The following is a 17,538-nucleotide window of genomic DNA, read 5'->3' on the forward strand; positions in this document are numbered from 1 at the left end:
AAAAACCATAACCCTACACTTTCTTAAATAAGAGTTATTGCCCTTTGATGTTTTTGTATGGTGTAACTTCATGGCTATATCTGAGATACCCTACGAGATTTCAACATGAAACTGTGTTGATGTATAGATATCAATGAAGAAAATGGCAAGTGCATAAATACAATTACCCTACACTTTATTATTATTATTATACCCCGCCATAGGCCGAGGGATATTGTTTTGGCGTTGTCCGTCCCTCCGTCCGTCTTTCCCTCCGTCTTTCCGGCCGTCCGGCACTTTTGTGTCCGGAGCCATATCTTGGAAGTGCTTTGGCGGATTTCATTGAAACTTGGTATGAGTATATATATGGATAAGGGGATGATGCACACCTAATGGCATTGTACACCATTTGTTAATAACAGAGTTATGGCCCTTTGTATCTTGGAAAAATGCTTTTTTGTGTCCAGAGCCATATCTTGGAAGTGCTTTGGCGGATTTCATTGAAACTTGGTATGAGTATATATATATGGATAAAAGGATGATGCAAGCCAAATGGCATTTTATACCATTGGATAATAAAGGAGTTATGGCCCTTTGTATCTTGAAAAAATGCTTTTTTGAGTGTCAAATATAACACTTTAGTGTCCAGAAGCATATTGGCGGGGGATATCAATTCAACAAAGCTTGTTTCAAGGATAATAGCATATATCAAGAGATTTGCACCCATCCATACACAAAATTTATTTTTGCAGGGGATATCAATTCAACGAATTTGCTTGTTGCATTCAAATTTGGGGCTAAAAGGCAAAACAAAACCAGGGCTCCACTTGACGCAAAAAATGTTATATTGTCAAATTTACTGTAGAACACAGAAATCTTTTTCGTATTGGCTGAGTTTTATAAAAAAAAATAAGACACAAAATGCAATTTTATTGAGTCAAATTCGCTTATGTGTAGCCATACAATATATTGTGCACTTGATTAGCACAACATTCTGTTTGGCGTGCTATTTGTAGACTGTATTTGTTTTGTCATAAAATTATTGTGTTGTTGTTTGTAAACGGTATGCGTTTTCACTATATGTGTTTTATAGCTGTTTGTATATGATTGTATACCTTTTCAAAACAAAGTTATAATCGCTGAACTGTATATGTTTGTCAATTAGCATATGTCGGCTTGCTGTTTGTAGACTGTATATATTTGTCGTAAAATATGTTGGCAAGTTGTGTGAAGACTTAATTTATTTGTTCCTACATATCATGTTGGATTGTTGTTTGTATACATTTGTTTTTCATATGTTTTTATTGCTCTTTTTAGACTGTGTACGTTTTCATAACATATGTCTCATTACATTTGGTAGACTGTGTATGGTTGTCCTAACACATGTTACCTTGTTGTTTTTGACTGTATATATTTGTCATAGCCTATGTTGGCGTGCTGTTTGTAGACTGTTTGCCAGGCTGGTATGGCGAGAGCTGTGAGGACCAATGTGGCAACTGCAAGGATGGTAACCCCTGCAGTATCCTGGACGGCACCTGTCCAGCAGGGGCGGGCTGTGAGGTTGGATGGACTGGCTTGCAGTGCCAGCAAAGTGGGTGACATAACATATTGGATGCTCAACTCATATAACATTAAGATTTAAAAACCGGTGAAAGTTTTTCTCCTAGTTTCATCAAATTGTGTTGCATTTTCAATGAGTTTCTTTAACAATGTACACAAATGCTTAGATGTTTTTCCAAAAATTGGCAAATAAGTGTGTTCTTATCAGTTGGCATGGGAATTGCAACTTCACAATTATTGTTTGAGATACTGAATTAGACTTTTGTTCAATCTGGATGTTGCCCTTATTAAAACAAAAATGATGTTAATGTGTACACATATGTTTCCATGATAAAATACATAAAATAAAATATAGCTTTTAAATATCTATATAAATTATAGATTTTCAGTATATATATATATATATATATATATATATATATATATATATATAGATTAAGAGACCAGTTTTCCCCAAATTAGGCCCATATCATTACTTAATACTACCAGTATCTAATTATATGACTTTAGATCTCCTTGGACAATCATCTGCGCAGGCTGGTAGCATGAATATGTCCATTGGGGTCGGTGTGGGCGTGTCCTTGGCGGTGGTTGTCATGGTGATTGTTATTGCCGTATACTTTCTGTGGCGGCAGCGTACAGACAAAGCAAAGAGACACCAGTCTCGGGAACATGTCGTTGTATACAAGGACTCGACTGCTTCTATTGTAAGACTTGAAAATTTCTGCATCTTTAAATCTAGGTACATTAATAATACTTTACTAGTGTTTAATACAGGTAAATTTAATTAGCTAAGACAATTTTCACCCAATCTTTGGCAATTTATGTAGTTCACATTTCTACAACACAAATTGATAATGAAATTATTGTTTGTGTATTTTGTTTTGTTATTCGCTTAATATGATGGATAATGAAAGGATTGCAACCATTCTCTTAAGTGTATTGTGTGATATCTCATCACTCTGGGAAAACTGGACTTTTTTCATGTGGGTACTTTTATGCCCCCTGAAGGAGGGAGTATAGTCTATCTGAACGTCGCACTTTTGCGTTGAGGTTTGGAAAAATGCTCATAACTTCTATGTTGCTTCAGATGTAACCTTCATAATTGGTATGCATGTGTATATGGACAAGACCTTTCCAAACACACGCAAATTTTGACCCCTTTTATCTTTAACATAGGGTTAACGTTTAGGTTTTGAAATCTGCGTTTAGGTTTGAAAAAGCATTTTTCCGGGGCATTTGTCTTCCGATGGAGACAGCTCTTCTTTCTTTTAGGGTATGTTTATGCCCCCCTTCGAAGAAGAGGGGGTATATTGCTTTGCACATGTCGGTTGGTCGGTCTGTCGGTCGGTCCGTCCACCAGGTGGTTTCCGGATGATTACTCAAGAACGCTTCGGCCTAGGATCATGAAACTTCATAGGTACATTGATCATGACTCGTAGATGACCCCTATGGATTTTGAGGTCACTAGGTCAAAGGTCAAGGTCACGGTGACCCGAAATAGTAAAATGTTTTCCGGATGATAACTCAAGAACACTTAGGCCTAGGATCATGAAACTTGATAGGTAGATTGATCATGACTCGCAGATGACCCCTATTGATTTTCAGGTCACTAGGTCTAAGGTCAAGGTCACAATGACACGAAATAGTAAAATGGTTTCCGGATGATAACTCAAGAACGCTTATGCCTTGGATCATGAAACTTCATAGGTACATTGAACATGACTCGCAAATGACCCCTATTGATTTTCAGGTCACTAGGTCAAAGGTCAAGGTCACAGTGACCCGAAATAGTAAAATGGTTTCCGGATGATAACTCAAGAATGCTTATGCCTAGGATCATGAAACTTTGTAGGTAGATTGATAATGGCTGGCAGATGACCCCTATTGATTTTCAGGTCACTAGGTCAAAGGTCAAGGTCACGGTGACCCAAAATAGTAAAATGGTTTCCGGATGATAACTCAAGAACGCTTATGCCTAGGATCATGAAACTTCATAGGTACATTGATCATGACTCGCAGATGACCGCTATTGATTTTGAGATCACTAGGTCAAAGGTCAAGTTTACGGTGACCCGAAATAGTAAAATGGTTTCTGGATGATAACTGAACAACGCTTATTCCTAGGATCATGAAACTTGATTGGTAGATTGATCATGACTCGCAGATGACCCCTATTGATTTTCAGGTCACTAGGTCAAAGATCAAGGTCACAGTGACCCGAAATAGTAAAACGTTTTCCGGATGATTACTCAAGAACGCTTATGGCTAGGATCATGAAACTTCATAGGTACATTGATCATGACTGGCAGATGACCCCTATTGATTTTCAGGTCACTAGGTCAAAGGTCAAGGTCACAGTGAATGGCTAGGATCATGAAACTTCATAGGTACATTGATCATGACTGGCAGATGACCCCTATTGATTTTCGATCACTAGGTCAAAGGTCAAGGTCACAGTGACAAAAAACATATTCACACAATGGCTGTCACTACAACGGAGAGCCCATATGGGGGGCATGCATGTTTTACAAACAACCCTTGTTTCTTTAAAGAAGGTTTTTTTCTCTACAAAAAGTTTAGCCAGAAAGTTTTGTCCGTGACAAGCTTAATCAGACTGGCTCATCTGGGACAACACTTTACATACATGCATTAAGCCCGATTTTTCCGTCGAAATCTTATCTAAAATCAAGCTGGAAATGTTTCTTTTATACATGTACATTTATTTGTTATGCAGATAATATAATGTCACCATTAAGGTTCTGCAAGAATGCAATTAAGACAAACCTCATGTAAATGTTTCTTTGATAACCTGTCGAAATCACTTATAACATTTACCATATTTTAAAACAGCAATTTTTTCCTTCTTTATATAGTAACTGTTAAAGGTACTTTCCCGATTGAGGAAAAATTATAAAATTCCAAATTGCCATCTGAAAAATTACCAAAAGAAAGGAAAAAATTATTTTCTTTTTCAAAAAGTGTTTATACTGCATCTGAACAAATAAAATTCGGCTGTAAACTGAACTTTTCAAGCCAAAATGCATTTTAACGAAAATCTGGTTTGTGCAATTATTACAAAGCAATTTAAACGACCCTGATTTCCAAATCTGAAGTTTTTGTAATGCAAATTGTGCACATTTTTCACAATTGGCATGGTACCAGGAAAAAAAAAATCGCTGTAAAATTAATTGAGCATATTATTGCACACAATTTGACATATAAGCAATGTTCTTGGAAAACTTGGCCTAATGCACGTTCCATCCCAGATTGGCTATGGCAGTTCCCAAGGGAAGTCTCTTTTTTGTAAAAATCCAGTTTTTGGCGGCAATTGTCTCCCCTGATTAGCCTGTCCAGACTGCACAGACAAATTTGAAATGATTCTTATCACATGTTTATAGCCCAATTGTCCCATTGCGAATATTATTTGGTGAAATTGTAATGTGCAATGTTCAAGATGACAGTAGTTCTTGTGTTTTCAGGAACAAGTACCCACCACAAGCAGTGCGGGGGTTCTGGCCACCGATGCAGGGGAGAGTGACAGTGCCCGTAGTGACAACCTGTTACTGGGCACAGATACACCAGTCATACACGCCGACCTTGACTCGTGTTTCCATGACAACGGATTTTTCAAACTGTACAAGGGGAAGACAAATATGAAAGCTGGAAAAAGGGAGTGCTGTGTAAAAATACATAACTTAGATGGTATGATGTTTGAAATACATGTACATGTATTTACTCTTTTTATTGCTAGATGAATTCACACAGGGGGTTTATTTTGTGATTTCCTTTAATGCATAGCAAGTTGTGCGTCTAGTGTCATTAACATTTACCTTGATAACAAGCTAGAGGCTACATTTATTGTCTTATTTTCATGAAACTTGATTAGAAAATTTGTCACAATGATATCTTTACAGAGTTCTATACTGGGCCAAACAAGGTTAAAAACATAAGTTCACTTGGTAAAATTAAAGAAAAGTTTATACTGCAGAAGTCTCTGTCATAGTCAAATATTTATGAAACATTGTCACCAGATCTAATCTAAGGTTATATTAGAGTTCAAAAATTGATCTGAGCGTTAAAAAACAAGGTCGCTAGGGAACAGTACAGTTTTCCTTATATTGCTATAGTGAAAATTTGTTTACACTCTATAGGTGAAATTTTTAGTCCGATCATCTTGAAACTTGGTTGTTCTTGTCTGAGATATCTCAGCTGAGTTTGAAAATTGTTCGGTTGATTTTTTTTTGTAAATCATGCATCAGCGGGGCAAACTATTGATTCTGTCTTACTTCATAATGAAATTTATCCTGTCACATGCCTTTAAATCAGCCTGATAACCAGGTATCCTAATAACCCAAAAGTTATTAGGCTAGTTGACCATGTGACCTCGAATATCTGTCAGTTGCTCACCTTCCTGTGAAATGACATCATTTTTTTCACGAAATGACGTCATTGTTCCAGCGAAATTCTCTAGTTAAACTCTTTTACAATGTAAATGAACGGTGAAAAAAGGCATAAAATAAAAGGAAAATTTGTTGGATTCGGTGGAATGACATGATAAATAGAATAATACAATGTAAGTTGGTGACATGGATGGAGAATGGTTATCAGGCAAGTGGGATGAATTTATAGTGTGAGCTGAGGACAAACCCAATAAGATCCTCCGACGAGCCAGATAACCATTCTCCATCCATGTCTCCAACCTATTATTCTATATGTCCAAAGTGTCTAAAGTTTGCCTATGTAATTGTACTAGCAAATCCCAGTACTGTGTGAATATCAATTGCTGAGCGTATTTTAAAAACAATGCTAATATACTGGTTATCAATCATGGCGTTGCATTAAAAGTAATAGAATAAATATAAAGGTGCAAATGCATTTCAGTAGTTATTTCTATTAATTGTACATTATAATTTGCTTCCATTAGGAAAATGAAAAATGATCTAAAATAGAAAATCAATAGTAAATGGCACTGTATATAGTACATGTCCTGGTGACGTTAAAATAACTATGTTCGACTGTACATAAGCCGATTTCTGGAAATGAGGCGTATAGGACCTTTTTACAGTTTTTGGCATGATTTGAATTTTGTCATTAATTGCTTTAATTGATTAATGTAAACATCATAATTTAAGAGTTCCAGTATAAAACAAGAATACAATTAAAGAAAGAAAAAAATTAATCCACACCTTGGCACAAACCACTGACCCTTAATGTTTGATAATTTTCAGGTTTTTAAATTGTCAAAAGATTCATATTTTTTATCGAAGAAGAGTGGGTATGTTGATTTGCTCATGTCTGTCGGTCCGTCCACCAGATGGTTTCTGGATGATAACTCAAGAACGCTTAGGCCTAGGATCATGAAATTTCATAGTACATTGATCATGACTGGCAAATGAACCCTATTGATTTTCAGGTCACTAGGTCAAAGGCCAAGGTCACAGTGACTCAAAACAGTAAAATGGTTTCCGGATGATAACTCAAGAATGCTTACGCCTAGGATCATGAAACTTCATAGGTGCATTGATCATGACTGGCAGATGACCCCTATAGATTTTCAGGTCACTATGTCAAAGTTCAAGGTCACAGTGATTTGAAACAGTAAAATGGTTTCCTGATGATAACTCAAGAACAATAAGGCCTAGGATCATGAAACTTCATTGGTACATTGATCATGACTGGCAGATGACCCCTATTGATTTTCAGATCACTAGGTCAAAGGTCAAGGTCACAGTGACAAAAAACGTATTCACACAATGGCTGCCACTATAACTGACAGCCCATATGGGGGCATGCATGTTTTACAAACAGCCCTTGTTTAGAGTATGGTTTATGTAAAGTATTATTATTTTCTATTAATTAAGAAAGAACACAAATGTTCAAATCTGAAACATTTCTTGTCCATATATCAAAATGTGAAAGGGTCTCTTTAACGCATGTGCTTGAAATGTCGTACCAGATTAACTCTGCTTTATGCACAGGCTAATTAAGTACGACACTTTACACTTGTATGGTATTTTTTGTTTAAAAAAAGTCTCCTCTATATTAAAATCTAGTCAAGTAAAAAAAAAAAATCAGCAATTAATAGCCTGTGTCTGAGGACTGCATGAGATACTCTGGGAAAGCACTTTTTGTGCATGTATTAAGCCCAGTTTTCCCAGAACGTAGATCACATTTTCAGCCAGTGTACCTGCTTTTCTATTTTCAGACACAAGACTTGACTCTAAGGACCACTGGACCCGCCTGATGAACGAGTGCGAGCTTCAGAGGCTGTCCTGTGCCCACACCAACATTGTGCAGCTCTTCAGCACCTACCAGAACAAGAGTAAGAAACTTGGGAATAGTTTTTGCTATCTTATGAGCCTCGCTGTGGGAAAACAGGGCTTATAGCATGTGATTATAGTGTTGTTCCAGATAAGCCTGTGCAGTCCGCAGATACTTATAAAGGAAAACACTTTCCGCCTAAACAGGATTTTGGCTAAAAGAGACTTTCTTTAAACAAAATATTCCATATTCTTGGTGTAAAAATAATTAGCTATGCTATTAAGTTTTAAATATAGATAAATGATAAACAAAATACATAAAATAAATTTAATTGTCCCCAACCGGGGATTTATGGTTTGCGCTCTGTGCGTCTGTCTATGAGTATGTCATACTGTTCTGGATCCTTTAATAAAGTGGATAACTTTAAAAGTTCTTTATATTTTTTCATGAAACTTGAAACATGGATAGATGGCAATATGGACATTATGCACGTCATTTCATGTTGTTCCTATGTCAAGAATTCTGGTTGCTATGACAACAAATATATGAATATAAATTAAAAAAATCTGACAATGGTGGTGCTGGTAGGGGACATATATTGCTTGGCCATGGTCTTGTTTAAGTTGAAAAGAGTTATCAGAAAATTAGCTTAACAAGACTTTAATAAAATTAAAAATATTTTATATCAAATTTTAATGAAACTTGCACCGTTTGGTTTGTATTTGACCATGTACATGTAGATTAGTGTTTTGGGCCATCATGACCCTGATTTTGTATGGTTCCAAGATTTTTACTACAATTTTCATATTTGTTCAAATTGGTTCAAAATTGTTCAGGAACCAAACTTAAGAAACATCATTCACAACTCATTTATGACAAGTCCTCATTATTATTCAGAATTGATGTGAAATTCATGTTTTTGATACTTCACAACTTATTATTGACCAGATATTACCTTCACAACTACCTGTTGACCAGCCCTCATTATTATCTTCAGACTGGTTCAACATGGAAACTTATATGAGTAACAATTTTCACAACTAATTTCTGGCCAGCCCTCATAACTTTCTTAATTTTCAGATTGGTTCAACATAGCTCTGGAGCCATGTATGAGCAAAAACCTTCACAACTACTTGCTGACCAGCCCTCAGCCAGACAAGTCCCAAGAAAAGTCGTGTGTTTTCCGTCTTTTGCAATACTGTATGGATGTCACGTCTGCTGTTAGTCATCTGCACCAGTTGAAGGTATTTGTTCAGTTTTGTGCATGGTGAAATAATAGACATGTTTTTGTTGTTTATCTGAGTTCCATTTTTAAAATGTTACTTAGAATAGTGCATTCATCTATGTTGTGTGTTAAAATCACATAAACACTCAGAAACAAGTATTTCACAAAATATTTCGTAAAATAAAGTTATTGCATAAAAAGTCAGTGTTCCTTATAGCAATCAGAAATGTGTTATGCTTCCGGCGCTGCCTGAAGCCTATCTCGAGTTTGTTCGTAATTGTTTGGATATCTTGGTGGGAAATTCACATGGAATATATTGTCACACAAAAGAACAAAAACAAGCATTTTGTATCGCTTTAAATATATGTTACGAGATCGCCTTTGGCATTGAAATTTTGCCTATTGCTATGAGGAACACTTATTTTTTTGTGTCAACTTTATTTTTAGAAATATACAAAATATTCATTGATTTTGAGTGGTTATGGGCTTTTAATAGTATACATATTATGTAAGTATGTAAGTGTATTACAGATACACAACTTTGAGTGTTTACATTTCAGATATTGCACCGACAGATAGAGGCCAGTCATGTCTATCTGACGGCACAGAATGTGGCCAAGCTGGGCGATTTTTACTGGGCTAAACTGGTCACTGATCAAAACTTTGTATGTTCAACTTGACTGTATAATTTGTCTGATTTCTATTGGACAGAACTTGTTACTGATTAAACGTGTGTATGTTTAACTAAAATAAGTGTATGTAAATTTTTCCTAAACATAATGCAAAATATAGGGGTTATTGCAGGTATGTATCAATTAACTGAATATATGTCTTCCAAGCAGAACTGGTAAATGAGCGTAACTTTGTATGTACAATTAAAAATGATGTATAGGTTTGTATGTGTGTAACTATTATCTATTTCTTAAAAAACAAATATAAATAATATTTATTTAACAGGTGAATGCTTTGGATGGACTCATCTTTTGAAAGGCATTTTAAAAAGTACAACATTAATTTATGTCATTGAAATATAAAATGACATGAATGCGCAAGGTGTCATAAATGTATTCCAAATATGTTAAACAATAATTTGTATTTGTTACCATGAAGTACATATTAAAAGTGAACTTATCATAGATTTGAATGTGCTTTAATAATTCTATGATAGGAACTGGAGAGATATGTGCTGGAATCGAGCTATGCTTTACTGAGTCCAGAGACACTTCTCCACAACCAGTATACCTTTCAGTCTGATGTGTAAGTTAGTGCTATTTGATAACCGTACACTTCTCGAAGTCCAATTGGCCTATTTGTTTGTAATAACTTTGCTCTGGTGTCACAATGGGAGCCTTACTCTGCGAAAACGGGGCTTAATGCGATTGTGGAAGGTGTCATCCCAGATTAGCCTGTGCTGACTGCAGAATCAGGGACGACATTTCCGCTTGTATGGTATTTTCCATTTATTGATAGTCTTTTCTTAGCACATATCCAGTTTATATGGAAAGTGTTGTCCCTGATAAGCCTGTGCCAACTGCACATCTAATCTGGAACAACACTTTACCCACATGCATTAAACCCTGTTTCTGCAGAGTGAGGTTCATGGTAGGGTGGATGCTTTTTTTTAAACCTTAACTACTTAGGTACGTATTTAACCATTTACCACTAAGATACATGTTTAACCCTTTACCACTTAGATAAGTATGTAACCCTTTACCGCATTCATATGTATTAACCCTTTACCACTTAGATATGTATTAACCCTTTACCACTTAGATATGTATTAACCCTTTACCACTTAGATATGTATTAACCCTTTACCACTTAGATATGTATTAACCCTTTACCACTTAGATAAGTATGTAACCCTTCACCGCATACATATGTATTAGCCCTTTACCACTTAGATATGTATTAAGCTAGCAGGTCAGAGGGGCATCACCCAATGTGGTGTCAGACTTGATAGTGATAGGTCCCATGTTCTTTAACAACTCAAGAAGATTCAAGGATATTTTTTAAAGATTCCAATTACTGCTTCATCTCAGAAGACAGACTCAAAAGAACTTCTGTAAGCATATGAGTCGCGTTTTGAGAAAACTGGGCATAATGCTTGTGCGTAAAGTGTCGTCCCAGATAAGCCTGTGCTGTCCACACAGGCTAATCAGGGATGACACCTTTCGCCTAAATTGATTTTTGCTAAAAAGAGACTTCATTAAAACGAAAAATTTCATAAAAGCGGAAAGTGTTGTCCCTGATTAGCCTGTGCGGACTGCACAGGCTAATCTGGGACGACACATTACGCACATGCATTAAACGCAGTTTTCTCAGAATGCGTCTCATATGACTGCCTGTGCACTCTGTCAGCATGAAGTAAGTGATCATCCAGCCTTAGTATGATGTGAGCTGTGACATGTAAAAATGGGTCTTGAGCAACATGCAGCATGCGTAGCTCAATTCCTTTTTGCTCATCCATGTAGTCTGATCAGAAGCTTCCCTGTCCGCTAATGAAACCACAAAACCTTGTATGACTTTTTAGTGCCCTACTGACTGACCAGGGGTGGTATTCCAGAAACATCTTAAGTCATTTCTTAAATAATTTCACTTTAGTTCAAAATTACAATGTTTTGTATTTCTGTACTAGATAAGGAATCGCATGTTTCTTTTGGTATTCCTAAAAAACATTGACATAAGGATGTTATATCAATGTAATTCTTGATGCCAAACTATTGCAATAGGAAATGAAACACTTAAGAAAATTTCCCAAGTTAAGAAAATTTCCCAATTTAAGGATAAGAATAAGATTTATCTTAAGATGCTTCTGTAATACGACCCCAGAAAGCATGATTGTGCTCACTGCTGGCTGGTCTGGAGCTACACTGGCAGATTATGACATAAGACCCATTCTCCCATATAATACATTGCAGCTGGAGTCTTGGCCTGCTATTCTGGGAGGTGTTATCACTCGGGAAGACGCCCTACGAAGGACTGAGTCCAGAGAGACACAGGCGGACAGTTATAGAAGGGGATCGACCATGTAGACCTTCGCTTGCCCATAGCTATGTGTATGTTGGGAAGTGTTACGTCTTTCTTTGGGATGATACAGAATTTGAGCCTCGATCTGGGAAAACAGGGTTAAAAGCATTTGTTAAGTGTTGTCCTAGATGAGCCTGTGAAGTCTGCACATGCTTATCAGGGACAACACTTTCCGCTTCAATTGGATTTGGGCTAAGAAGAGACTCCCTTTAAACGAAAAATGCAATAAGAGCGGAATGCACAGGCTTATCTTGGGCTTCACATTCAATCAATTGTGTCTTTTTCTGAGAAAATTGGGCTTAATGCATGTGCGTAAAGTGTCGTCCCAGATTAGCCTGTGCAGTCCGCACAGGCTAATCAGGGACGACACTTTCCGATTTGATGGTATTTTTAGTTTCAAGGAAGTCCCTCCTTGCCGAAAATCAAGTTTAGGTGGAAAGTGTCATCCCTGATTAGCCTGTGCAGACTGCACAGGCTAATCTGGGATGACACTTTACACACATGCATTAAGCCCAGTTTTCTCAGAACAAGACGCAATTTTGTATTCCCAGAGTAAGACTCACCTGTCTAAAGTCCCAGTTTGCGGAATAGAATGTTGTTTTGCATATAAATCATATAGCGAGAAATAAACTTTACATAAATTCATTGAAATATATTTTTTATCGAGGTTGACATCGAAAACCTGGACATAATCTATAAATGATCATAAATACACGCAATAGGCGAAAATCATTGCAGCGTCACGAGTTATGCAAATTATATCTATATTAAGCTTTCGCTTTATTTAACATTATTAGCGTATGGAAGATAAATACATAGATTTAGCAAAAACGTAGCATTGCAACTCAGTTTTAGTATGTAACAGATATATTTGCATTTGTATTTACCTTCTTTCCGCTAAATTCGCCCGTATCCGCAATTTTGTTTGTTTAGGTTTGAATTATCGTGTCAAATCATGAATATTAATTAGATAGTTTTCGTACTTTACCGTACTTGACCCCAAATAAAAATTGCGATATGGTTTGTTTTCAACTGATTTCAACCTGTGTGTGATATCCTCAATAAAAACACGTTTTTCTTATGATTCTGCCCAAATTGGCTATGAACGGGGACTTTTAATCAAATTCAAGCCGTGTCAAGGCCAAACGTTCATAATTTCTAATCACCAAGACCTAGTTGTTCAAAATTTAATATTATTTTTAGTCAACCATGATAAATATTTCTTTTTCTGTATTGGCATAAACTTCTTTTGCAGGCTTAATTCTTAACAATTGGTTAAAAAAGTTGTAATAATTGTTTAATAATTAAAAAATTAACCATGGGCTAAAGTCCAAACATCTTTTAAAAAGGTTTTCAAGGAACAAGGCTGGTATAAATAATAAAACAAAAAAATGAGTTTGTGAGTACAATGCACTAAAAAAATCTATAAATACACAAGGTTTTGAATAAAAGGGTGTTGTTCTTAAAATGACAACACGGGTATTAATAATACATGTACTAAATTCAAAATAAGCTATAAAGTAAACATTTGAATTTCTCACAGATGATGAATGTTTTGGTGGTGCGATATTTTTTTAACGACAAAACTATTTTGCTAAAATATTTATTAGAATCATGTTCGCTGTTTTATTTAGGTACAGATTGATGACAAGTTGTTGGCATTATTCACCTACTGATCGGCCAGACGTTGAAAATGTCTTGAAGCAACTTTTGGATATTCAGGTACTGTCAGAGGAAGATTTAACATGAAAGTGTGTTATAGTATTTAAACAATGATAGAGATCGTAAGAACACTTCAGTCATCAATTGTAAATATAAATATTTTTTATGCTCGAATGATCGGAGGTATATTGTTTTTGGTCTGTCTGTCTGTCATTCTGTCCCTAAACTGTAACCTTGGTCATAACTTTTGCATGTTGAAGATAGCAACTGTATATTTGGCATGCATGTCTATCTCATGGAGCTGCACATTTTGAAAGGTCACAGTTAAGTTATCTTTCAAGGTCAAAGGTCAAATGTATGGCTTCAAAGGAGCGCAGTGGGGGGGGGGGGGGGGGCATTGTGTTTCACAAACACAGCTCTTGTTGATTTCAAGATTTTAAGTCAACGTCACATAGGCATGCAATAGGAACAATAATGCACATATTGATGACTTTGCTGCAAATCAGGTGGCATAATGTTTGAAAAACATCTCTTGTTTACACATAGAAAGAAAAATTATCCAACATTAAAATTGCATATTTTTTACCCTTTTAAATATTCCTTACAGCAACAATCAGTGTCTGCTCCTGGTGTGGTAGACAGGGCTTCAAGGTCATCTGAAGGTCAAGGCTACACATCTGCAAATTCTAAGCTGGGTACCCCTTCAAGCGGATCTTCAAGCCCAACGAGGCCTAGTTCCAATGGTGAAGACTATGTGAGCAATAAGGATTTGGGTGCCCGAACAATAAGCCATTCAAGAACACAGCAGGGTGGTTCAAAGCTAGCAAACAAAGTTGGAAACCTATTGAATGGTTCACATGTAGAGGACAGTGCAAGACGAGATCCAAAGACACAGGCTGCAGATTTTCATGTGAATTACCAGACTGATGGTTCTTATACCCAGCATTACGAAAGAGAGAAAGAAAGTATCACAGGAAACCAGACAGCTGGGTCCAGTTTGGAAAACATGCCAAGAAAACAGCATATTGGTTCCTATCCACAGAAATATCATATAAAGCACCAGACTGGTTCTCCAATGGAGAACATTCGAGGGAAAGGATACCAGTCATCTGAATCCAATGAAGATAAGCAGAAACAAAAGAATCAGACTGGTTCCAATATGGAGTACAGTCCTGGGAGCCAGAAGGCGGGTTCCCCTCAAAACCATAATTCAGACATTAGAAGGGAAGAAAAGAAGCTGGCTTCTATCATTGAGACAGAAATTTGAAATAAATAAACATAGAAAGATATTTATTCGATCATGGCTGCAAAGTAGACAGTCATGCTGGTCATACAGATGGCAAAAAGTAAAACTTATTTGAGCTTATACTGCAGTAATTTTTGGCTTGACTATACCTATCTGGTGTGGGTTTCTCTGTTGCCACCTGCCTAATGAAAGTGAATGTAGTTATTTAATAAGATTGAAAGAAGAGTCGTGCATGCTATGTACCGGGTATGACCTAAAAATGCACATACAATGTACCATGTCAATCAGGCACTTGCCTATAAAGTCTTTAATAACTTTTTTAATATTGATTATGAATCTTCAGGATTTATACCGAGTTTAATTAGATATTAGTAGATCATCCTGCATGTAAGAAAATTTGTCTAATAAGGATGGTAAATGTACCAAACATTCAAAAGTTCAGACAAAATCATAGAAAAATCAGCCATTGGTGACTATTTTGAACACCAGTTAGTATTTTTCTCGCGCTCTAACAGTTACTTGCGTATGATCTACTCCATGGCTAAGGTGACATTCAGACAGTTTGTGCTGACATATTTGGAGAAACTGCGCTGTGGTATAAACTTACCATTACTTACACTATATTGGATAAGCAAACAAGCACATTATAATGATTTCATTTCTTTTATTTTCAACATGTTTTCACCACGATTTTCAGCCATTATGTTTTGTTTATATTAAAAAAGGCAGGATAAAGTCGGAAAAGCATGTGATTAATAGAAAACCTGATGATCTGTATTGATGAGAGATACAAAAACAGTGCCATACAAATTGAACCACTTCTTTATGCTCAGATTACGAGTTTTATACGCCTTGCTATTATGATAATTTTATCTGGTATTCTATAATGGGTATATTAATATTTTTGCCAAAATGTTTGTGTTAACGTTCAGCATGACATTGTTAAGTAAATGTTACGAAACCAGAAACAAAATCTCAATGATATTCTATCATCATTATGGTTATGGTAAGAATGTCATTAAAATTGTTAATAATAATTCATGACGTTCAAATACTTTTTCATCTTTTCTAAAGCAAAAACTATTTTAACATAATGCATAAATCTTCTACAGGTTAAGTAGTGATTTAATGCCTAACCATTTTACCATGTTTATCATGAAATAATTAGGTGTTTTCATGTACTTAATAACAATCTTTGAGGTGCTGTCATACGTCCTCGTGTTTTACCTACTAACGAGAAAAACAAGGGCATTGCAAATTCAACAACATTTGAACTTTCATTTGTAAGCATAATTCCGATTTTTTGTACTTGTGCGTTTGGGTATGTCATTATGTCTGCCTTTATTTGATATTAATGATATTAAATATTATTGCAATTTCTTGCATATAAATTCATTGTACTTCTTGTAACTTGCTGAATTGGAAACCGTTGACGTAAACAAAATTTGTAAATTAATACATATATTTATTGATTTTTAGCTTAGGGTTTTCGGAGAAAACCCGAGGTATTGTCATAGCCAGCTCGTCGTGTCGTCCGACGTTCACGTCGTGCTAAAACCTTAACATTTGCTCTAAAATCAAAGTGCTTCCGCCTACAACTTTGAAACTTCATATGTAGATGCACCTTTATGAGTTCTACACGCCACACCCATTTTGGGGTCACTAGGTCAAAGAAAAACAAATTCTGACAAGCTTTCATTTATTAAAAACTGCACTCGTAGCCGGGCGTGACACCCGTTATGCGGTGCTCTTGTTTTTCTCCCTCTACTTCAAACTTAAGACCTGGTAGGTGCCAGCAGTTCACTGTTATGAGTGTTATTGTCTTGTGTTTTGTTTTATTTCCATTATTGCTTGATATGTTTTTATACTGTTATTATTAGTTTGTTCATAGACTCTGTTAATTAGAATACCTTTGTACTATACTGGCACGTATTATGTTTAAATTAAACGTTGTAATTTGTACACATCTTATTTTGTTATAAAATGTAAAAAAATGTCTAATTTGCTTGTAATTACTGGAGTGCTTTTACCAAAGATATATCAATAAACAAAGATTAATCAATACACATTGATAGTTCTTGCTTAGACATAGTGACATTCACAAAGAAGCAAACTACTGGCTTATTTCATGATTAAAGAAAGTACAATTATGAATCTTCATCTTGAAAATGGTAAGTGGAAATAATGAAGTGTCTATGCTCTTGATTTGCTAACCTTTAACTATATAATCATTTACTTTCTCTGCAAAATATGTTCACAGTTTTAGTTAAATTTGCAATTCTACTTAAACATTTGGATGTCAACAAAATTGGATGTTTTTAAGGTCACATGTGTGTATATAGTGAAATTATGTGGTGGTTGCGCTCCAGCATCCGTCGTCGTTTGTCATCCTTTCTTACATTTTATAAATTAATTTGTTGAAATGATTGCTGATGCCCAAATCCGCTCAATCAGCAGGGTTGAGTTGCATGTCCTCACAGTCCGTTTCTTAGAACCTTATCCTCACAATCAGCAGGAGTTTGAATTTTAGCTTGGCTGTTTTCAGAGAAAACCCGAGGTATTGTCATAGCCA

The 17,538-nt window shown here is 35.9% G+C and overlaps 1 protein-coding gene across 18 annotated transcripts in view; it reads left to right on the top strand.

Moving 5' to 3' along the window:
- The window catches only part of LOC127861594 (multiple epidermal growth factor-like domains protein 10), a 73,359-nt gene that overhangs the window by 14,639 nt on the left and 41,182 nt on the right, over positions 1-17,538 (top strand). The window contains exons 6-15 of one of the 18 annotated variants that reach the window (XR_008040282.1): positions 1,427-1,570; positions 2,050-2,246; positions 5,022-5,244; positions 7,748-7,864; positions 8,884-9,047; positions 9,589-9,693; positions 10,197-10,285; positions 11,950-12,087; positions 13,693-13,780; positions 14,328-16,632. The exons of 6 other annotated variants lie outside the window; for them this stretch is intronic. Coding sequence is in view for 9 of the 12 variants with exons in the window: in XM_052400211.1 (XP_052256171.1) it covers positions 1,427-1,570; positions 2,050-2,246; positions 5,022-5,244; positions 7,748-7,864; positions 8,884-9,047; positions 9,589-9,693; positions 10,197-10,285; positions 11,950-12,087; positions 13,693-13,780; positions 14,328-14,987 (1,925 nt within the window). In the remaining 3 variants the exon portion in view is untranslated. Of the gene's footprint in view, positions 1-1,426; positions 1,571-2,049; positions 2,247-5,021; positions 5,245-7,747; positions 7,865-8,883; positions 9,048-9,588; positions 9,694-10,196; positions 10,286-11,949; positions 12,088-13,692; positions 13,781-14,327; positions 16,929-17,538 lie in introns of those variants that run through there. 11 more of the 18 variants (XR_008040283.1, XR_008040284.1, XM_052400213.1 and 8 more) reach the window with 11 other exon arrangements.

This window comes from Dreissena polymorpha, chromosome 16, assembly GCF_020536995.1.
Source record: "Dreissena polymorpha isolate Duluth1 chromosome 16, UMN_Dpol_1.0, whole genome shotgun sequence".
Lineage (NCBI taxonomy): Eukaryota > Metazoa > Mollusca > Bivalvia > Myida > Dreissenidae > Dreissena > Dreissena polymorpha.